General features: G+C 33.7%; 3 protein-coding genes across 3 annotated transcripts; all 3 read left to right on the forward strand.

The window, feature by feature from the left end:
• Positions 1-5,981: 5,981 nt before the first annotated feature.
• LOC107823767 (E3 ubiquitin-protein ligase CSU1) lies at positions 5,982-8,898 on the forward strand. The gene is made up of 2 exons (XM_016650472.2): positions 5,982-6,353; positions 8,035-8,898. Exons 1-2 carry the CDS (start codon positions 6,115-6,117, stop codon positions 8,708-8,710), a joined length of 915 nt encoding a protein of 304 aa, XP_016505958.1. The 5' UTR covers positions 5,982-6,114; the 3' UTR covers positions 8,711-8,898.
• Positions 8,899-12,742: 3,844 nt separating this feature from the next.
• Positions 12,743-17,165, forward strand: LOC107823768 (protein PLANT CADMIUM RESISTANCE 11). Its single transcript, XM_016650473.2, has 5 exons — positions 12,743-13,247; positions 13,879-13,942; positions 14,372-14,536; positions 16,154-16,216; positions 16,464-17,165. The coding sequence occupies exons 1-5, from the start codon at positions 12,988-12,990 to the stop codon at positions 16,614-16,616; spliced, it is 705 nt and encodes a 234-aa protein (XP_016505959.1). The 5' UTR covers positions 12,743-12,987; the 3' UTR covers positions 16,617-17,165.
• Positions 17,166-18,352: 1,187 nt separating this feature from the next.
• Positions 18,353-22,015, forward strand: LOC107823769 (pentatricopeptide repeat-containing protein At1g11290, chloroplastic-like). The gene is made up of 2 exons (XM_016650475.2): positions 18,353-21,153; positions 21,699-22,015. The coding sequence occupies exon 1, from the start codon at positions 18,487-18,489 to the stop codon at positions 20,926-20,928; it is 2,442 nt and encodes an 813-aa protein (XP_016505961.1). The 5' UTR covers positions 18,353-18,486; the 3' UTR covers positions 20,929-21,153; positions 21,699-22,015.
• Positions 22,016-23,169: the final 1,154 nt, after the last annotated feature.

The following is a 23,169-nucleotide window of genomic DNA, read 5'->3' on the forward strand; positions in this document are numbered from 1 at the left end:
TTAATGAGATTTGTTTTTAGACAAATAAATGATAAAATAACCGAACCTTAATACATTGCCCAAGTTATTTTATTAAGGTTCAATTATTTTAAGGTTTAGTTATTTTATCATTTATTTGTCTAAAAAAAATCTCATTAAATTTGATAGTTGTTAATTGGCTTACCTAGCGGGTTAGATTAGGTGACATCACGATTAATTGAATTTTGGGTCGTGACAAGGAATTAGGGGTTGGGTTAAAAGATGGTTGGATTTTATCGGGTTGGGCATGGTTAATTATACATAATCAGGTTTAAAAGAAATATAGGGTCAAGTAAAGGAGAACTAGTAATATAAAGACACGTGGCAAAGGTGAGGTTGAAAAATTAATTCTTGTTATTTAAAAACCATGAAATGAAACTGTTAGTAGACAATGACATAAATAGGCCAAAAGTATAACGTTAGTGGCATAAATATGCCAAAAGTATAACGTTAGTGGTATAAATAGGCCAAAAGTATAACGTTAGTGCATAAATAGGCCAAAAGTATAATGTTAGTGGCATGAATAGGGCGATCTTTTAACGGATGGCATAAATAAACTATTTATGTTAATTGAGTGGCATTTTTAGGCCTTTTCCCATTTTTTAATTAATGTGAAATGGTCAATATTTTGACTTTTGGCTATTCCTATCCAGTACAATACATGACACTTTGATTATACTGTATTTAGTTTCAGATTTTTTTAATAAAATTGGATCTAATACTACGAGTACTAGTATTTTACCTTTCTTTTCCTTATCTCATTTTTTTGCACCTCTGATTTCTCTGTTTTTCTTCTTCTTTACTTTTGTCCTCCCCTCTCTCGTTGTGCCCAAGTCACCTTATCTATTCTTACTTTTATATATACTAACTTCTATGTACGTGCGTTGCATGTATATTCTTATTCATTTTTTGCATACAAAAACGACAAATTAAATTTATAAACTGACACGTATTATGAAAAAATTGTTTTGAGTTACAGCAAATGAATAAACAATGCAACTTTTGCATGATATTATGATAAAATGTAAGAAAATTTATCGATCAAGAAAGTAGTTTTACTTATATTTAAATTTAGAATGTAAATCACATATACCTTAGAGAAGTTCACTAAAGAAAGAGACACACCTTAAAATCCTTATGGCGAAAAGAGATTCAAATGATTGAGAATTTTTAGATGACCAAATTAGTGACAATTGAGTGTTGATAAAGTTATTTCATCTAGGTGTTATCAATCCATATGGAAACTCAAGATAGTTTATGTTTTTTAAACCTTATAATCTTCTAATACACCTTCTGCTTGGCTAGTATACAAGGAAAAAAAGAGAGAAGAGATATTATATATATATTTTCCATGTGATACATATGTAGTTCTTTTAAGGTTCAACTTGCCACATGAATATAGGCACAAAATTTCTTTACGTTTATAAAGTCATGTGCATATTCTAATGCCAATGATCTAATTTATTGAATTTGAAGATTTGCTGGTAATATATGTCAAAGTTTATACATGTTACCACTTACCAGTGATATATATGTTCTTGTTTCAAGCAAATTTTAAAAAATTCAGCAGTATATACAGTAAAAATCCTTGCAATATTTTAACTTTGATGGGAATCAACATTGATATGTGAAAGGTAGCCAAATCCTTTTCTAATTCAAAGTTCTAATTTCTATTGGGAAATCTGAGGGATACCTTTTCTTTTTTGGATTCTTTCGAACATACACATATTAGTTTTTCTTTCTCAATCAATATGCAGTTTTTTTAATGAATTCGAAATACGAAATATTCAAAAAAATCCGAAACATTCTTTTAGTTTTTTGGGTTTTAAGAAGTTTTCATCCTAACATGTATTATTCCAAATTGTGTCCTTTCATTTTGAATTGTATTTAATATTTTAAAACTATTTTGGTCTACCAATATTGTATTCAAACTTTTTCCAAAGTTAGACCATGTTTCCAGCAAAAGATCATATTTCATTACTACCAATTTTTGAGTATCTTTAATTGTCAATATCTACGGTATAGGAGTTTAGCTTCCTCCGAAGTACTTTGCTCCCATGAAAGTTTCAAAGGCTATTTTGACTTCTTAATTTTATTCACCATATATATATATATATATATATATATATATATATATATATATATATATATATATATATATATATATATATATTCTCTTTATTCATGAATGAGTTTTTCGTGGTATAAAAATACATGGAGCTTCAATGCAGGAGAGGAAGATTGATGACTGAATCATAGAAACAAACAATTGCACTAACTTAGTTGATGCAAAAAGAAAGCGCCGTAAAAAACAAAGGCCGGAGAATATATATAATTGTTCTTCTCCTTCTCAAATCTGGCTGTAGAGCTTCAACCATAGCTCAATCGACTAAGAAGTTGGAAATTGAGTATGATTAGAGGTCCAAAAAATTTATAACAGACAAAGTTAGAATTACAATTCCATCCAACATAAAATTAGTTGTTGAAGGAATAATTTAGCTTTTAAAGGGTATAAAATTCAGTCAATATTTCACAGATATTTTGGTCAATCAATTTTTAGCGTTTCAATATTCGTACTTTTATAATAACTAGCTAGTATCTATAAGCGTGTGTTGCACGTTAATAATGGCACGTGGTGATTTAAACATTTATTTATATGAAAATTATTTTCACACAAATTTAAAAGGATATTCCTTAGTTTCGGAAGACGAAAGTTGAATTCAGGGATAAGAATATACTTAGAAACACATTAATCAATATCATAATTTTTGCATGTATGACGTTATTGTCAAAACTTCTATATAACATTTGTGTGCTATTACATAAGCTATTCGGCTTATCTAAGTTTTGTCAGTAGCACGAGGGGCATATTTTTCTTCAAAATTAACCTATATACAATGAAAGACCAATTTTAACTTAGTCTATTATATATACGGTGATACTGTGACACTGACATACGTAAGAAATAAAAAACTTGACAACAAACATGTATGGTATAAGGCCATTTGGTATTAAAGTATTTAAGTATTTTTCTTGGTATCATTTTCTGTTGAGTCAAAAACTGAACAATATTTTATTTTTACTATAAAATTTTGCAATTGACCTTTTATTAAGTTGATCAATATATTCATTTCTGCTAGCTAAGATATCTTTTTAATTCTATCATGCGATTTGCACAAATTGCGTTTTAATCTAATGATAGAAATATTTCTCTTATTAAATGCACTACTATTACCATTGGGATTGATAACCAAGTGTTCAGGAAGAACCAAATCCTCTTTTATTGGATGCTCTTTTTCATTTCTAACACGAAGTAAAAAGACACTGAATACTGGATCTATTCTTATTTTATATTTCTTGTCAGTTGAATCTTTTTCATTCGAGGCCAAAAGTATAATTATGGCAAGCTAGCTTTTACAGTCTCTGCTTTTATCGATTTTGGAACTACTGATAGTACTTGACAGAAATCACCTCCCAAACCATTAATTTTTCACCAAACGGTTCATTGATATCCAATATATCACTAGAACTCCGGACAATTATTTTGATCGGTTGACACTTAGCCATAGGTGCTTTATCCCATATTATCAATTTTGATTTCCTTATAAATTTAGCACAATTGCTCTGCTTTGATATATTTGTGATGGTTATTTAAGTTATTTGAAGAGGTATATAAAATCTAAAATGGGTGGTCTCACAATAAAATCATTATTGGTACACCACTTGCTATTATTGCTAGCGGTGTCATGCCTCTTGATATGATATTTGTAAGTAATGCATGACATAGAAAAATTATTTCGATTCCGCTGGAGGCATCTACAAAGAATAATCTCGTTATACCAGAGTAGACTATTTATAATATAGTCTTGAAAGCTTGTTCTTGTTTAGGATTTAGATTTGATTGTACTTCTTTCATAGTATAACATTTTGATTCTTAATAATATACTAACCTTTTTACTTTGTGTTCTAACTCTCTTTTTATGAAATTAATTTATATACTATAAGATTTTTTTTTAACTTGAATAAGAATTTTACTCATATGATGAATTTAAAAAATAATTGAATTGGATTCTCTTGCTAAATAATTAACTAAAAGATTTAATTTTTGGTTTTAACATAAAAAATAATTTATTCTATGTTGATTCAGATCTTAATATTAGTTCATCTCTTGTTTTGAATATTTAATTGACTCTTACCAACTATTTTTCTCTCTTTCTCATACATTTATATTCTTAAATATTTTTTTAGCTGTCGTTTAATAATTAAGTATTTTTCATTATTACACGAAAAATTGATTAATATTATTTGAGTAAGAAAATAGTTCAAATATAATATAAAAATATATTATCGCGGGAGTATTTTTTTTCTCAATTTCAACTCTTTATGCAGTCCATTTAATATTACTTTTTTTTTTTTCATATTGGATATTATGTAATGGTAATGTATTGCCAATACAGATGATTCTTATGAAATTGATTTTATTAAACCTTCCTACATATTTTAATGAGAATTTAATAGATAAAATTTTATTAATTTTAAAATCTTAAATATTAAAAATTAGCATATAATGTATTGTAATCCAAAAAATTGGTTATTATAGTTATGTCCTTTCCCTATGAGTTCTTGCATTTAATATTTTAGGGCTATTTTGATATATTAGTATTGTATTTATGAAAGATAGGCTCTCATTTTTCTAAATAAATTTGTACAATATAATACATTCTCAAATAAATTAGTAATAGGACATTATTATACGTTTTCAAATTAAATTAATAATAGAAACTTTTAAGAGGTATATCCTAAAAGTAATAGGATTACATGACTAAAAATATTTACTTGTTAATTTTATATGAATTAGACAGTCCGAAATTAATTTTACTAATAATATTCCTAAAGGTAATCATGTAAGATTCCTAACGTATAATATTATGTCATAAAACTAATAGGATTATAAGGCTAATATCTAAAATTTCGGTTATGTCCTTTTATTATGAATTATTATATTTAATATTATAAGGTTATTTTAGTAAACCGACATTGTATTCATGCTTTTATAATAACTAGTCTCTATATATACGTGCGTTGCACGTAAATCTTCAATTAAATATTTATATGAGAAATAAATTAAATATATTAAAAATTCTATACAAGTAGAAAGAACCATTGTAAAGTAATTTACATGGATAAAGTTCAATAATTTTTTAAATACTAAAATTCAATATTATTGCAGTATATAGTACTTGAATTTAAAATGATTCAACACTGAACCTACAAAGATGATCAATTTAATTATATTAGATAGTATTTGTTTTTGTAGCATAGAGATGTGCTACTATTTTTTTGTGAACAATATCTTGGTGTATGTTCATTTAATTTTGTGTCACTTTAACTACTTTGTGGGACATAATTTTAACCAATTAGGTTTTTAGCTCTTCTTGTGCGTCTTCTTCTAATAAATCAGAATTAGGACTCACATTCTTTATTCGATGTTAGTGTCCAAGTGAAATTAGCATTACACGATCACTAATATTACGATTTCATCATTTAGGGATGATTCCTTTTAAAATTAATTTAGTTTTCAAAGGGTATAAAAGTCGAGTAATATTTTGAGGATATTTTCGTCGTTTAATATTCAGTGTTCTTATATTCGTGCTTTTATAATAATATAGATAGATATATAGATATAGATATAGATAGACATAGATATATAGATAGATAGATATATAATAGATATATAGATATAGATGAGGAGAAAAAAAGAGAGCAAATATTTGTAACCAAAGTTCTTGAAATAGAAAAGAAAAAGGGAGAGAAAAAACCAAAGGAAAAGAAAGACATAAAGAGACGAGGAAACGGATTATTCTCCTAATAAAAGAAGGAAAACGAGAAGCCACGTGTACCAGCATTTTGTCACCGCCAGTCACGCTATAAACCCCTAGGAAAACCGACGACAGAAAGTCAGAAACTGACCCGATTGAAATTTGGATAATCCAGTTTCATCGTAGATCTTCCTGCATAGGGTTTTGTTCGTTCTCTCCCCCAATTCGCAAAAATCGTCCCCCAAAATTCAGCTGAATCACATTAGGATTTAGAGAGATGCCGCAGAGACATTCGAAGAACAACAACGATCTCGCCTTCTTCACATACGATGAGAAGAGAAAGTTAGGGTACGGAACGCAGAAGGAGAGGCTGGGCAAAGACTCAATTAAGCCGTTCGATGCTTGTTGCCTTTGCTTAAAACCCTACATCGATCCTTTGTGTTGTCAGAAAGGACACGTCTTTTGCAAAGAGTGCATTCTAGAATGCCTTTTATCCCAGAAAAAGGATATCCAAAGGTGCCTATTTTTGTAGATTTGAAAAATATAATTTTTAATTTGAATTGCCTTGTTTTTTTATGCTTATGGTGCGTGTGCTATGAAATATGTCTTGGTTTACCCTGACTTAATTCCTATGGTTAGCTTAGGTGATCTCATTTACTTTGTAGTATTTCTCAATTTTGTGTCCAGGTTTGTAAAATTCTGCTTGTGAATGCTATTTCAGTTAAGATAAATTGACAATATGTGTGGTTTTTAATTGAGGAATGATTTGTGGAAGTTGGCTTTAAGTTAAATTTTCTTAGTAGATTGGTAAGTGGAACTTTAAGATGGCTTTATAGTGCTGGGAGACTAGTAGTTTAAGGAGGATACTGCAGTATATCTCAGAATTAGCAACTACGAGGGCCATAGCTAGTGCTTTCATCCATTTGACACCAAAATAGATAATATCTCATTGGTTAAGAGGCTCCTCTTTTTTTGTCCTTAATGTAGTTCTAGTTAGGATTTGCTAATTGTTTGATGTCTGAGGTTGTAGGATATTGCTTATGGTGCAGTGTATCTTGAAGACAATCTGTTTGATATGTTCAGTGGTGGATGTAGATAATAACGTATGGGTTCGACTAAACCCAGCATATTTGACACTGAGCTTGGATATATGTGAAAACTGAAATTTCAATAAATATTATATTTTGAATCCATAATGTTAATGTTACAATGGGTTTGGTGATAAGAACATAAAGATTGAACCCATCATGTTTAAATGTGGATTATTGAATACTGCCTCTGGATATGTTAGTCTATGTTGTGGTTGTGGAATTGACTTATTACATGCCATATCAATTAAGGGATTTTTGGTTTAGTTGCAAATGTACCCATATCATTTGGACAGGGTGCTGATTTGCAAGATATATAATAGTGCATCGTTGACACAAACTATTGTTGTTTAGTTATTGATATAAACTAGAGTCTCTTGCACTAGCAAATTACAATAATTTGATGACATGGTTAGTTTTAAGAAGGGTACTATTATTTTTCAGCAGCTTCTTTAATGCTATTCTTTACTATTACCCCTATACCAAAATGCAAGTACAACAACTATGCCTCAATCCCAAGCATATTGGAGATGCTGTATGATAATGTGAATCCTTACTATCCATGTCACTCCATTTAAGCTCATTTCAGTCCGATACTAATATGCAAGTGAAAAAAAAAGAGGATAACACTAAAAATTTTCACAAGCCACCTTAATGTTTGCCTTCTATTATTTCGATGATAATATGCTAGTCAAAATTATTTCTGGTCTCCAAGTCCAATTAAATTGTGTCCCATAACTTGGTGGTGGTGGGATAAGGGAGTACTAGATAAACTAGCTAATAAAGAGGTCTTCGTACTGAATAGTGGAATACTTGTTTGGAATCCCTTTCAAGTGAACACAGCAGCCTGTTCGAAGGATATAGTTACATGATCTTGAGTTGCAATGTCTGTTGCTAGTTGCTTCTACTAACAAAACAGTTGTCCACATTCCACCTAGAAGGGATAACATTGACTAATACATCTGCAGATCTTTCTTCAACCTGCACTTCTCTGTGAAAAAAGGGCAGTGAGGAGTGAAAGGGGGTGTGGGGTGGGAACATACTTGTGTGTAATCTCAGAATCATCCTTTGGAAAATTTCATTTGAGAAGCTGTTATTTTGTCTTGCAGAAAGTTGGCTGCTCACGCTGCTCAGCAGAAGCAAGAAAAAGAAGATGAAGAGGAGGGGTTGATGCTGCAGAAAGCCAGGGAGCTTGAGGCATTTGATCAACAGAATCATGGTCCAGTGCCCCAGTACAACGATAAGAACTACAACAGAGACAAGAATGGATTCCATGGGGCCAACAGCGTGAAGACCACTTCTTATGAGGAGGAAGCACTTAGAACCATGAAAGCATTTTGGCTGCCCTCTGCAACACCAGATGCACCTGCTAAAGTGGATGCCCCATCCACAAGCACAGTTTGTCCTGAAGGGAACGAAAAACTTAAGATGAAAAACCTTTTCCCTATTCACTTTACTGAAGATACCAGTGCACAGAAGAAAACCAAGTCTCTTGACAAGAGTTTCATATGTCCCAGTTGCAAGGTCACGCTAACCAATACTTTGTCACTTGTAGCACTTAATACTTGTGGACATGTCTTCTGCAAGAAATGTGCAGAGAAATTTGTGGCTGTAGACAAGGTTTGCGTGGTCTGTGACAAACCATGTAAAGATAGAAATCTGGTGAATGTGGAAAAGGGAGGAACCGGGTTTGCTGGCCATGGAGATAATCTTGAAGCAAAAGACTTCAAACACTTGGGGAGTGGAAGCGGGTTGGGCCTGGTGAGACCTGCCATGAAGACATAACCTGCAGTGTGCCAGTTCGCACATTAAAGTGGCTTTGTTATGTTGTAGTATAATTTGGTTTACTGTCTTCTACAAGGAAAACTTAGTATTTTCTTTCTCTGTGTTTGTTCAACTACAGCTCTGCAAAAGCAACTTCTGTAACTTATTATAGCATTTCTATTTCACAAGGGTTCTATTTCATTTGAAAATTGATTGAAACTCACTCCTCCAGCGGTAGCTGATGCTTTTCATTGTTCGTTTAGTCACTTATATTTTAGGCAACTACCCCATCCATTCTTGGAGCTGGATGGAGCTATCAGTTTCAAATAACTGTATGTACGTTGAGGGGTGGTGAAGGGAGAGGAAATTTGACTTGTTTTCTGTCAACCTATTCTCAAATCAAATCAAAACAAATTATCTAAACATCGATTTCATCCCCAAGAATAATTTCAAATTTCTTTTCATGTTTTTTTTGGAGGGGCTGATTTAGAACTCAAAAGCCGAACAGCAAAACCAAAAGTTTGACAATGAAAAATTTAATTCCGCCGTCCAAGAAACATAAACAAAAGTAGAAATTTCCGAGTCATGAATTAAACTCTAATATTTAAACCTATCAAATATTAGGTCTCGTGTTTATATTTCAGGAATGACCCAATCAAGTGAAAGAAAGTAGGTTGAATATGAAAGCGTCAATTTTGAGCCGCTCAAATTCTTTAAGTATACAAAATGGCATTATCAAAGATCCGAAAGCGAAAGATTGAGGAAAAACACATTCTCCTAGTCGGCCACAACTTCACTAGAATAGTATGGTCAATTGGTCCATGTGTAGGTGACCTTTTGGAAATAATGGCCAAAATTGTTGCAACTTACAAAAGGGCTTACCATTCATGTGCAGCAGTTGAGGTGTTTCATCTGAATCTTATCCAAATAGACAACTCTTTTGTCATTGTCCACTAGGCCACTTTGGTTCCCCACCACTGCTTTTGCTTTGTTTTTTTAATTAAATACAAAAACATGGGTAAACCAACTTGGACTTGATCAAGAATCCTTCCCCATCTTTGAAAGGGTAAAAAGGAGTAAACGCACTTTCATTTCTAGAACTTCTTTTTGATTTCCTACTTTTATTGAATGGTGATTGAACCATCTACACAACTTGAATTAGGTTGTTAAACAAGAAACCAAAATCCGCTTGTTGAAAGAAGCAAACTGTTCCTGCTTCCTTTTTATTTTGTGACTTTATGAATGAGGAATCCTTTTTGTTATATGCCTTATACACCCCTAGATTTCTTTATTATTGTTATTATTATCTAGCTATACTATCATATAAAAATAATATGTAGTACACTCATAGTGGGTTCATGAATTGAATCAAATGAGACCTTTTAATTTAAATAACTGAACACAATTAAACTAAGGTTTCATGCCCTTTAAGTGCCCTATAAGAGTTCTTTTTCTAAAATCAAGATTTGTCTAATCAAATAATAGTGGCTTCAGTGATTCGAACGTGTACGTGAGTTTTAAATTGTGACATTTTAACCATAAAACTCTTCCCTAAAACACTGCTTTCAGTTTGTGTAATTAAAGTGTTGTGACAAAGGAAGATTTGCATAAGAGAACATGTTCGATTTTTGAAAAAGTGAAAAGTCATCAAACAAGAATCTAAACCACGCCTATTTCCTTCTTCCTTTTTTTTAGTAATGCCACCTTTGAACGAAATTCCGTTTGTATCAAAACCGAAAATAGAAATGACTAGAAAACGGTAAATTGGAGTTAGGCTTTTGTGAGCAGAAACTTGAAAAGAGGCTATAGGAATTGTGGCGAGTTATATTACGTGAAAGGATCATTTACTTAGCGAAACTGTTATGTTTTGTTTGCTTTCTGGTCTGTTTCAGCTTTACAGCCTTGTTTTTAGGAGACAAAGGATTACTTACTTGAAATTCAATTCTCTATTGAGTTTGTAGTCTAAGGAATTCCCTCTGGTTGGCATCATCTTGATTCTTAGTTGAGGGAGAAAGCAGGTGACGGAGTTAAGATTAAAATCAATGGTTTTTGTTCTTTATATATATACGTATTTTTATTAATTTATTTTTACATACATATAAGGTTTGAATTAGACGTAACAAATTCGACCCAATTCGTTGGCGTTAGGAAGAAAGGCAGGGTTAGTGGACTAACATTTTCTTTGCATCATTTAAACTTCCATGAATAAGATATTAAATTTCAATTATCTTTCCGTCCTCGTCCAAACAAATCAAATACAAGATAAAAGTTATTCAATCATTAGTCACCACGATTATTTAATATAAGTTGCTTTATTATTGGTCATATTCATCATCCCATTTATAAGTAGACAAAATAATATTCTAACTTTATCTCAAAAAGGATCCAGTAACAAATTAATATTTTATAACGTTGTCCCAAGGAATCAAAGAGCATTTAAACCATGATCAATTATGATTGAGACCCCTATAATATAATATAATTAGCACAACACCCACCAAATACAACATATAGATACAGCTAATAGATTATAGGCTGGCTCACATTTCACACTGGCTATCATTAAGTCAACCCCTTTCAATTTACAATCCTTTGCTTCAAGTGGTCCAAAAGTCACAATGAATGAATCACAATAATATGCAATCAAAGGGTGAATTTTCACCTTTTGGTTATGGGGTTTAAGGTCAGGAAAATCAACAACTTCTTAGTAGAAATATTTTTTTCTCCTTAATGGACTTACATGGTGAATTCAAATTAGTTGAGCTAATGATTATAAATGCCAAAAACCTAAAAATAATAATTAATTCATTAAATTTAAGATAAAACGGACCAAGATTAAGATTTTTTAACTTTGCCGACGAGCTTATGTTTTTAACTTCTATTATTTATATATATATATATATAATACTTTTAGCTATTATGAGTTCGATCTATATTATCTTCGTATTAGGTATTGCCTACTTTATTATTGACGAAAAAGAGCTATTCATAGTCGATGTTTATATGAAACATCTTAATTATTATGTTATATATAACTTAATATGAGTAAATTCATCATAGTTAAATGTGTAGTGTGTATAAATAACATTTATCATGTAGTATTATTTAGTCTAATATAAACATCAGTGTGTATGATCTTTTTTCCTTATTGAATTTGTGGAAAAAAGAAAAAAATTATGATGGTGTGAATAAGACAAACAATTCCTCTGTTAATCCAAGAACAAGAATCACATGTTGCACTAAAATTTTCTCCATATGATGCATTAATTAATGAATGCTTTTCTTATTGATTTAATGTGAGTCAGATATATTTGACCGTTAATTCAGCCAAGTAAAATCCCTCGAAAGAACAAAGCTATAAATCCCTTCGTTATACTATTGAGTTATTTATACCCTGCGGTCATACTTTGGGTTCAAATATATCTCTCATTTAAACGGAAGGACACGTGTCATCATCCTATTAGTCAATTCTAAAATATCTTCTAATTAATTAAAATGACCCATTACCCATACCTGAAAAATATTTTTTTTTCAGTTTTTACAAATAAACATATATTTTTTTTCAGTTTTTACAAAAATATTGTTTTAGAAAATATTTTTCAGTTTTTTTAAAGCAGTTTTTTGTAAAAACTGGAAAAAAAATATTTTCGTTTTTTTCAGTTTTTAGTAAAAACTTTTTTTTAGTTTTTTCAAGTTTTTTTTTAAAAAAAATTATTTTTCGGATATGAGTAATGAGTTTTTTTAATTAATTAAGAGATATTTAAAATTAACCAACAAGACGATGACACGTGTCCCTTCGTTGAAATAAGGGGTATATTTAAATCCAAAGTATGACCGTAGGGGTATATGACCGTAAGGATATAAATAATCAATAGTGTAAGGAATGTTATTCTTACGTCATTTTTTGAAAGTATACTTTAACGAAGCTATATTCACGTGTAGACGTGTCACCAGCTGTACCCGTCATCCATAATAAGGGGCCCACCATCATTATTTCTCGCGCCAACCAAAATGCCTTTTTATTTTTTACCAATAATAGAATCGCCACCAATTATCCAGCCACGATATCCTCCTCCCAATAAATTAACTCAACAGATTATGCTCCACATCGATCCTCATTACCAAATATATAACTCTGTTTCAATCCCTAATAATTGTTATTGGTATTACATAACTCATCTATATCTATTCCGTTATATTCGGACCAAAACTGCTCCTCAATCCAGAATACTAATTCCGTTGATTATATAAATCTGCTATAAGGAGAGGTGCAGTTGAAGGAGCAATTTTGGAAGAAAATGGATGTGATGGAAAAGAGAGAAGTGGATGAAGAGGGAGAGAGGTTGTTGGAAGGGGTGAGGGTGGTGGATTTTGATATGTTGTGTTCAACGGTGGCACTACAGGCACAAAAGGGACAGTGGGTGAAGTTGAATTTGAATAATGGGGATGAGGAAAATGTTGGTTATGATTACGGAGGAGGAGCTGTTTTGAGAATGTGGGAAGGCGAGCTTTTCTGTGACTCTCTTGAGGACCGTCGCATCGCTATTCAATCCCTTTGGTAAAGTTTTATTCTTTTTCTTTTCCTAATTTTCATTTTCCAGTTTTCTTGTTGATTTCATGTTTTTTTTCATTTTCGGATGTGGGTTTTGTATTTTGGACCATTTGGTTACGGTATTGACTAAAATTTTCTCACTTTTGTTGTGTTCTTCGTTTTGCTGCTCTTCCATTTAGTTTCTTTTTCATTTCTTGGGTTTGTTAATTGAAGTTAGTAACTTTTTCTCAATTAGGTTGAGATTGAGGTTCGATTGATTGATTGATTGATTAAATTTTAGTTTCTAATTTGGTTCTTTGGAAATTCAAGTGATCATTTTCTGTATAGAACAGATATGGAGAAGATAGTTGGGCTCTTTTTCATTTCCTCTTTTGTTATTGTTAGCCTATGTTTGGATAGGGGACATCTTTTGGGAAGGTGTAATTGATTTCAGCTGATAGGAAACCATCAAACCCTCTTTCAGTACAGGAAAATTTAGCAGTCTTGCCAAATTTGACTTCCTTGAATTTTCTATTTATAGCCATGAAATGGACTATTTTAATTTCTCAATTGGACATTTTTCTCTTGTTCTTAATTCATCATCAAATAAGTGGTTGTGATTATGGTGGTGATTTTAATTTCTGTTCATGTATTGCAGCTGCCCATGGTACAGATTTGGGAAGAATATGAAACGTGCTGGTTTTGGTTCCTGCTTTGTTCAGGTCAATATTTTTATCACATTTAAATCCATGTTAGTCAATGTTGTTAAACCTACCCACCCCCTCAACTTCTTTGTGATCCTTCGTGGTCAAAGTCTTCTTTAAATCCGTTTCTATTATATCGATTAGCTATGGCCTCTTTTAATTATGTATTGTAGTTGGTAAATGGTAATCTATCTTAAATTGTTAATCTATGTCGTCAACATAGATTGGTTAGAACTAGAAGGGTTTTGGTGATTAATTATTGTACATCTAAAAATAGAAAATAATATAGTGGACTCTGGATTGGTGACTTCCATAACACAATGTCTGTATAATCTGTTACTCTCAATAAGAACGGATGAAAATTTACTGCTTAGTACTTTAACATTGGTTTGACAGCATACACTAAATACTCGTGTACTGAAACAGATTTATATACTGGTCTTGCAGGGTTCTATTTATTTGATTCTCAGTCTTGTTGCTCTCCTAAGCATGCTAGCATTCATTGTCACAAAGAAGCACTGCTTTCTCTACATAGGCGGTGGTTTTATAATCTCAGTTGGATTATATTTGGGTTATCACCGCACAAAAATGAGAAACAAGTTCAATATCAGAGTGAGTATTTTAATTCCTTATTTTTGCTTTTATTGCTACTTTTCTGTTTCTGTATGCTTGATCATATATCCTTTCTAGAGTTGCACAAGCTATGTGGGGGAAAGTGGTTGAAATATCGATGAGGTGGTTTGCAGAAGATTACTATAAAATATAGGGTTAAGAGGAAGTAGAAGTAGCTTTGAGAATACAGGAAGTGGGGAGTAGTTGAAGGGTTATAGAGGTTTGGGAAAATTGAGAAGGGAATAATCAATGTTCTAGATACCTAAAGTTTGATCCTCAAAGAATGAATCGGGTCGCAATTTTCCTAATGTAGAATTGGGAGTGAGCTCTGTTATACTTCCCTTTATCTGGATGTTGAAGTGTTTCCCTTGATTTAATAATCCTATAAACAAAAACTAAATTGAGGAATGCACACATCCTATATTTCATGAGCCTGTGCAAGCACCAGTACTTTTCTTGATCCACTTTGAACGTATGCACTGTCAATCCTCCCGAGCACCATTATTTTGCATCCTGCCACTTACTTTATGGGGGTAAGATGGATGACTCTTGACCTGTTTTAAACGGTCTTGCTTTAGAGGAGGTTAGCAGAAAGCTGCAGCAAAGAACTGGTGTCTGTAATGCCACTAGTCCAGTCACCTTTAATTTCCTCTTTCAGTTTAAGTTTATTTCTGGGTCAGCATATTAACCCCAGGGAAGCAGCCAGCACGTATTTGAATTTGTGTCATGTGAATGTCAAATAGTAGATTACTCGAAGTACTTTACTTTTTCTTTCCTTTATCTCGTTGTCTGAGAGGGTCTTCTGATGATTTCTGACTTCAAGCTTGTGTTTTCACCAGTGAATATTACTAGGTAATTTGAAATTTCAAAGCATGGAAAGAATAGAGCAAATGGCTGCATGATAAAATTTTCTCATAGTTTGTATGTAGGATATGCTCTTGATTACAAGATACTTGGTCCAGTGGCGTACGCAGGATATTTCATAAGCGGTGTCATAATTTTAAAAAGTGGACTAATGCGATAAGCGGTGTCATTTTTTATATTTATCCTCAATATTTTCATTTTTCTAAAAAATTTCGATGAAGCGGTGTCCTGTGACACCACGCAACAAGGTGCATATGCCCCTGACTTGGTCCTCAGAAGAAAATTTTAATCAATCTATCGTGCTTGGTATTATTAATCGTTTTCTGCAACCTGGTTTGTGCAAAGAATCATTGATCTTTATCGGTGTCATTTTTTATATTTATCCTCAATATTTTCATTTTTCTAAAAATATTCGATGAAGCGGTGTCCCGTGACACCACGCAACAAGGTGCATACGCCCCTGACTTGGTCCTCAGAAGAAAATTTTAATCAATCTATCATGCCTGGTATTATTAATCGTTTTCTGCAACCTGGTTTGTGCAAAGAATCATTGATCTTCTTCAGTTTTTCTTCTTAAACCTACCCTCTTTATCGGATTTGCGCATTCTCATATCTTCTCTATTGTATCTTGAGCTGCTGAAATGCTAATGAGTGGTTCCACATGTGGATGAGCCACAGTATTTTACTTGATCTGTTATCATTTGTCTTTGACTATTGTGATAGCTAACTCTTACTCTTTTTACACTTCTTCAGGGCGATAGTTCTTTGGATGATTGCATCTTCCATTTGACCTGTCCATGTTGCACCTTATCTCAGGTTTGTTCTCTTATTCAATCTGCATTAAAGAACAGCAAAGTGGAGTTTACTTATATGGTTGCATGAAGTTGCCTGTTGCTTCTCACCTTCTTTGTCTCACCCCTCGGTCCCCAAGAAAAGCTGAATAAAAGCGCATAGACTGATCCAGAAAACACAATCTAAGTCAATTACGATTTGTAGTTTGTGAAGCTTGATGTCATATTTTGTTCTGTAATTTGGGTTTAATTTTTGTTGTTTTATTGAGCAGGAAGCTAGAACATTAGAGATGAACAATGTCCAAGATGGCATTTGGCATGGTAGAGGTGATACCATATGCATAGGAAGTTATTCTGAACTTGGCAAGACTCCGTTGGAACTAAGTCCGCCTGCTATTGTGTCTACAAAGTCTCCTGAACCATAAACTCTGCAAGGTTCAGAACGCAACACAGAATGAAAATACGCTTAGTAGTTAATTCTAGAGTAGAGCATCCTTCACATTGTTCTTTCCCTTGAAAAGTTAAGCCTACAAGCAAGGATCTGAATTAGGAAATTCTTTTTCCAGAAAGGAAGAATTTCATTTAACTTGCCTATGATCAAAAGGGGAAGAATCCCATATAGGTTATCGCTATGTAATGTTAAGGCACAGAATGCCTGCTGGGTTTTAGGAAGCAAAAGGCATTTTCCAGCATCAAAGTGGCAAATGCTTCAGAAAGATTTGCTTCCACTTTCAAAGATGTATTGCAAATATGAAACTTGCAAGCATATGTAAAATATGTAGTATAGGCAATTGCTTCCAAAAAGAATGAGGGAGGCAGTTGCTTATTGATCACCTAGTACCAAGTCCATTTTCTTTTTAGAATAGCACAAGCTTTCGTGTGTATATATTCCATTGAATCATAGAATAAGAGATTCTACTTGTCTCTTGAATTAAATTATTGGGGAAAAAGAATTTTCTTCTTGATCCGGCTTACTAGATATCTCGTTTGTTAATGTTGTGGTTCAAATTACCCTGCATCTGTGCTCGTGGTCTATTTTCTCTTTACCTTTCTCTAATCACGTCCAGAGTACAGGAGGAGTTTTATGTTAAAAGAATGGATAAAACTAGATTGCAAGTTTAACATGGTATATTGTATCTAGTGGTGGCAAAATGGATAAAAAATTGATTATCCATCCAGATTATCCACTAAAAAATGGGTTGGAGAATGAACTTTTTAAAAATAGGTCAAATATTGATAAGATCCATATTATCCACTTAAAAAATGGATAATCAATGAATTTAACTTTTCCCTTTACAGAGACTCAAATTAGGAGTTCCTCAAGTTTGAGAGACCAGGAATTCCGTCAAAAGTGATCATATTTAAGAAGCATCCATATTATCTTCCGGTTAACCTATTTTCTATACGTATTAAATATGGGTCGAGTCAGATAGTATATCCATTTTTGCACTACCCGTTTTCGACCCGCCTAATCCGCCCGCCCTGCTCGGCTGCCACGCCTAATTGTATCTAATAACAAGTGTATCATGATATCCCCCTCACTTCTACCAGTAAGATAGGACATTACATCCCTCAAAATGCCATTATAAATGATCTTGACGCCTATGGATTTGGTTCTAGTTTAGGTTTGGAGAACTAGTCCGAGTGTGTTTGAAAAATACTCTCTGGAAACATACTTATATCTGAAATAAAATTTAAAAACATTTTATTTTAGTAAACCCAATAAAAATCCAAAAGTAGTTTGGACAAGTTCTTAGATGAATTTGGAAGGAAGTATTATGTTGGAATTATATTGTGAGAATTTGTTTTGGAGAACATTAATGTTAATCGTGTCAAAACCTTACTTTGAGTTGTTATTGGTTTCCAAAAGCATATTTGGTTTGATTTTGAAAACGAAGTCGATTAAGAGAACAAAATACCACTACAAGATGTAACTATCTTTGTTGACATCTTAATTAATTCTTTATTTTTTCCTTTCAAGAGTAAATAAAATATCTATTCATATAAAAAAAAGTAAATAAATAAATATAGAATTTATCCGATGATCAGATCTTTCAAATATTGATTGGTGATTTTTTGTTAAGTATGTCCCGAAAGAAATATTTTAAAAATGAAAGTCCTTATATTCTCAAAATATAAATTGTTTAGATTAAAGAAAAAAATTGCAAGAACATAGAAGCTGAAAGATAATACTCCAATGATTATTAATGGACATTTACAACTCCATAGTACGCTGCACTTTGGAAGTTGTACTTAGCTCTATCTGTAGATTCCCAGAGAAAGTCGCTAAGCTTCATGAGTTTCCCGCTGTTAGCCAGCTCCACCACTCTACCACCACCACCGCTACCGGCGGCGATTCCCGGCCAGCCGCCGTCTCTAGCTCAAAGGATCCACATCCCATCACATATATATAAGCACCCAACAGCAATCCTTCTTGAGCTCTGCACTTCCATGAAAGAGCTTCACCAAATTCTCCCTCACATCATTAAAAATGGTCTTTATAACGAACACCTTTTCGAAACCAAATTAATCAGCTTATTTACCAAATATGGTAGCCTTAATGATGCTACCAAAGTCTTTGACTTTGCTAAACTCAAAGTTGACCCCATGTATCATACCATGCTTAAAGCTCATACTCGTCAATCTACTGTGGATTCATCTTTATCTTTTTACTCTCGTTTGAGATATGATAATGTAACTCCGGTAATTTACAATTTTGGGTATTTGTTAAAAGCTTGTGCAGATACTTCTGATGTTTTAAAGGGTAAACAGGTGCACGCACAGTTGATTCTTCATGGGTTTTCGGATAATTTGTTTGCAATGACTAGTATAGTGAACCTTTATGCGAAATGTGGGATGGTTGGTGATGCATGTAAGATGTTTGATAGAATGCCTGATAGGGATTTGGTTTGTTGGAATACGGTTATCGCTGGGTATGCACAAAATGGGATGTCGAAGAGAGCGTTGGGGTTGGTTTTGAGGATGCATGAGGAAGGGTGTCATAGGCCGGATTCGGTTACGGTTGTGTCCATTTTGCCTGCTTGTGCTGCTATTGGGTCCTTGCGAATGGGGAAGTCGATCCATGGATATGTTTATAGAAACGGGTTTGAGTCGCTTGTGAATGTCTTGACTGCTTTGGTTGATATGTATGCTAAATGTGGGTCGGTGGGCACTGCTAGGTTGGTTTTTGATAAGATTGATTCTAAGACGGTTGTATCGCTGAATGCTATGATAGACGGATATGCACGGAATGGATATTATGATGAAGCTCTTATTATCTTCCGGAGAATGTTGGATGAAGGATTCAAACCGACGAATGTGACTATTATGAGCACTTTACATGCATGTGCTGAATCAAGGAATCTCGAGCTTGGACAATTTGTTCACAAATTAGTCAACCAACTAGGTCTTGGTTCTAATGTTGCAGTTGTTAACTCATTGATTTCAATGTTCTGCAAGTGCCAAAGAGTGGATATTGCAGCTGGATTGTTTAAAAACTTGACTGGAAAAACACTTGTCTCATGGAATGCTATGATATTGGGCTATGCACAAAACGGGTGTGTAATGGATGCATTAACTCTTTTTTGTAAAATGCATCTGCTGAACATCAAACCCGACTCATTTACAATGGTGAGTGTTGTTACAGCTCTTGCTGAATTATCCGTATTGCGTCAAGCTAAGTGGATCCATGGATTTGCTATAAGGACTTGTTTAAACAGGAATGTTTTTGCAGCCACTGCACTTGTTGACATGTATGCGAAATGTGGAGCAGTTCACACAGCAAGAAAGCTATTTGACATAATGGATGATAGGCATGTTACAACATGGAATGCCATGATAGATGGATATGGCACGCATGGCTTTGGAAAGGAAGCTGTTGAATTATTTGACGAAATGCGAAAGGGGCATGTAAAGCCTAATGACATAACATTTCTATGTGTCATCTCAGCTTGCAGCCACTCTGGCTTTGTAGATAAGGGGCGCAATTATTTCAAGATCATGAGGGAAGAATACAGCTTGGAGCCTTCAATGGACCATTATGGGGCAATGGTTGACCTACTTGGTCGAGCTGGTCAGCTCGGTGAAGCTTGGGACTTCATCGATAATATGCCTGTCAGACCAGGACTCAACGTCTATGGTGCAATGTTGGGAGCTTGCAAGATTCACAGAAATGTAGAGCTGGGGGAGAAGGCAGCAGACAAGCTATTTGAGCTAGATCCTGATGATGGTGGATATCATGTGCTTCTTGCTAATATGTATGCCACGGCTTCAATGTGGCATAAAGTTGCTAAAGTCAGAACTATGATGGAGAGAAAAGGTATTCAAAAGACACCTGGATGCAGTCTAGTTGATTTAAGAAACGAGGTCCACACATTCTACTCGGGAAGCACTAGCCATCCTCAGTCTGAGAAGATCTATGCTTACCTTGAGAAATTGCTTGATAGGATTAAAGCTGCTGGGTATATACCTGATACCGATTCAATTCACGATGTGGAAGATGATGTTCAGGAGCAATTGTTAAAGAGCCACAGTGAGAAGCTTGCTATTTCATTTGGGCTTTTAAATACAACTGCTGGTACAACTATTCACATCAGGAAAAATCTTCGGGTTTGTGGGGACTGCCATAGTGCAACAAAGTACATCTCGCTTGTCATGAAACGAGAAATTATTGTACGTGATATGCACCGCTTCCACCATTTTAAGGATGGAGCCTGTTCATGTGGAGATTACTGGTGATCTGAATGATTGATAACTCTTCCAAGTTGTTACCTCATGTTGATTTTGTTAAAACATTATATTAATCTGAAACAAAGATCTACACAAATGCAACAGTTCAGCAGCAAAGATCAGAAGTCACGACTGAAGTTGGATTGTTGTCTTTAATTTATTCAACGTCACATTGGCACCTTGAGAGGTATTGAATTGTGGAATGATCATCATATTCAACAACAAATTTTTCAGGTATTTCCTGCTTACCCACAAAATATTTTCAGAAACTTCAATTTTATTCTGCTGAACTTTTTATATTTTCTCGCTGTCTTTTGGAAGTGGATTAATACCTTGAGCTGCTAGTGATATCATAACATTAACATCCTTGTATTTACTTGACTGAAGACAAAATATTACCCTCCTCGAATCTGAGATCTTTGGCCAATTCTACAGAAAATGTGATCTCTGAAAAAGGAATTACTAAGTTCAAAGATCTGGCTCTATCGGTATCTAATAATACTAGAGCTGATATTTTAAAGAGTCTTTACAACCACTAAATATTTGAGGAGTAAATGTACATTTTATATGCTTATTGTTTCTCTTTATCTATTCAGTATCTCAGAATCCTTAATGTCCTCGTAGCACTTTATCCTTCTAATCCCCTTAAAAAGAATCTACACTACCTGATATTGCACTTCTACATAATAGCATGAGAAGGTTTCAAAGTTATATGTTTCTTTTTTCCTAGGTATGGCTATCTGTAAGTAAATTTAAGCGGTAGATTGTCTTATTTTCAGATTGCCAACAGTTGCAGCCTACATGGAAGAACTGACAACGAGAAGTCGCATACTTGGTTCAAGAAAAAACCTGATTAATAGAGTGAAACTATTGGCCATTTAGCAACAAGTGGAATATCACTTTTGAGCACTATTTTACTTCCTAAAATTTGGAAGTTTAAACAGAAGAGTCCCGCAAACTTCAAGCAAAATCTCTAGTGCTTGATGAACTTCCCGGTAAATTCTACTGGTACCTGGTTGTGGTACTGCTGCTTTCCGATCTGGAATTTCCCAAATTTCTATTACGAGTAATAAAAGGCAACCCTTATCACAAGAAAGGTTCAACGTGGAAGACTAGCAAATACTCTTGATATTTAATACTAAGATTATTACAACCCATATTCGCGTACGTTAGATCACGCCGTAAGTTAGTCGACATAAATCCGAGAAGAGATTATCTTTGAGATGATAAGAAGTTAATCCTATTGGTCTTAAATGATACAAGGGCGTATAAGAGTGGTTAACAAGTATTAGAAGTTAAACGAATCAAGGATATTGTAACCCGTATTTTCGAGTGAAACTAAAGGTGCTTAATATTCTCAGGAGTTCGTGTTTTAAGGTATTTGAATCATATAATATCCGTATCATAAGTCTTGAAGTCAAATGAGTTATGAAACAAAAATCGACAAAAGTTGTCGCAACTTACGTTCATAATTTTAACTTTAGGTCAAATGTTACTAAGCTTTTCTCCCAATTTACTTGGAATTATGGGGTGATATACCCACTAAATAGAAGATCTATGAGTCTAGTTTCCAACGCATTAAACCGTTCGTCGAACAAGATATTCCGAAGACGGCCTTCCGAACAAGATATGGGCACTTTGAGTTCTTGGTGATGTCGTTCGGGCTAACAAATGCCCCAGCATCTTTTATGGATCTCATGAATAGTGTATTCAGACCCTATCTTGACGTGTTCGTGATCGTATTCATTGATGACATTCTGGTGTATTCTCGTTCGGAGGTGAAACATGCGGGCCACTTGCGGATAGTATTATAGACCCTTTAGGATCGTAAGTTATATGCTAAGCTCTCCAAATGTGAATTCTGGCTGAACTCAGTAGCATTCCTTGGCCATGTGGTATCTGACGATGGTATTAGTGTCGACACTCAGAAGATCGATACAGTGAAGAATTGGCCGAGACCTACAAAACCGTCAGAAGTCCGCAGCTTCTTGGGGCTAGCAGGATATTATAGGCGGTTTGTAGAATGGTTTTCCTCTATATCAGCACCATTGACTAAGTTAACACAGAAAGCTACCAAGTTCCAGTGGTCTGACGCTTGTGAACGTAGTTTTCAGGAGCTAAAGAATCGATTGACATCCGCGCCAATGCTCACTCTCCCAGAAGGAACAGAAGATTATGTGGTATATTGTGATGCCTTAGGTATAGGTTTGGGGTGCGTATTGATGCAACGTGGGAAGGCGATTACTTATG

This window comes from Nicotiana tabacum, chromosome 17 (genome assembly GCF_000715075.1).
Source record: "Nicotiana tabacum cultivar K326 chromosome 17, ASM71507v2, whole genome shotgun sequence".
Lineage (NCBI taxonomy): Eukaryota > Viridiplantae > Streptophyta > Magnoliopsida > Solanales > Solanaceae > Nicotiana > Nicotiana tabacum.

Coding starts and splice junctions, on each gene's coding strand:
- LOC107823767 (XM_016650472.2), top strand. CDS start 6,115: ATGCCGCAGAGACATTCGAAGAACAACAACGATCTCGCCTTCTTCACA. Junction 6,354..8,034: donor CAGAAAAAGGATATCCAAAG/GTGCCTATTTTT, acceptor TTTGTCTTGCAG/AAAGTTGGCTGCTCACGCTG.
- LOC107823768 (XM_016650473.2), top strand. CDS start 12,988: ATGGATGTGATGGAAAAGAGAGAAGTGGATGAAGAGGGAGAGAGGTTG. Junction 13,248..13,878: donor ATCGCTATTCAATCCCTTTG/GTAAAGTTTTAT, acceptor CATGTATTGCAG/CTGCCCATGGTACAGATTTG. Junction 13,943..14,371: donor TTGGTTCCTGCTTTGTTCAG/GTCAATATTTTT, acceptor CTGGTCTTGCAG/GGTTCTATTTATTTGATTCT.
- LOC107823769 (XM_016650475.2), top strand. CDS start 18,487: ATGAGTTTCCCGCTGTTAGCCAGCTCCACCACTCTACCACCACCACCG.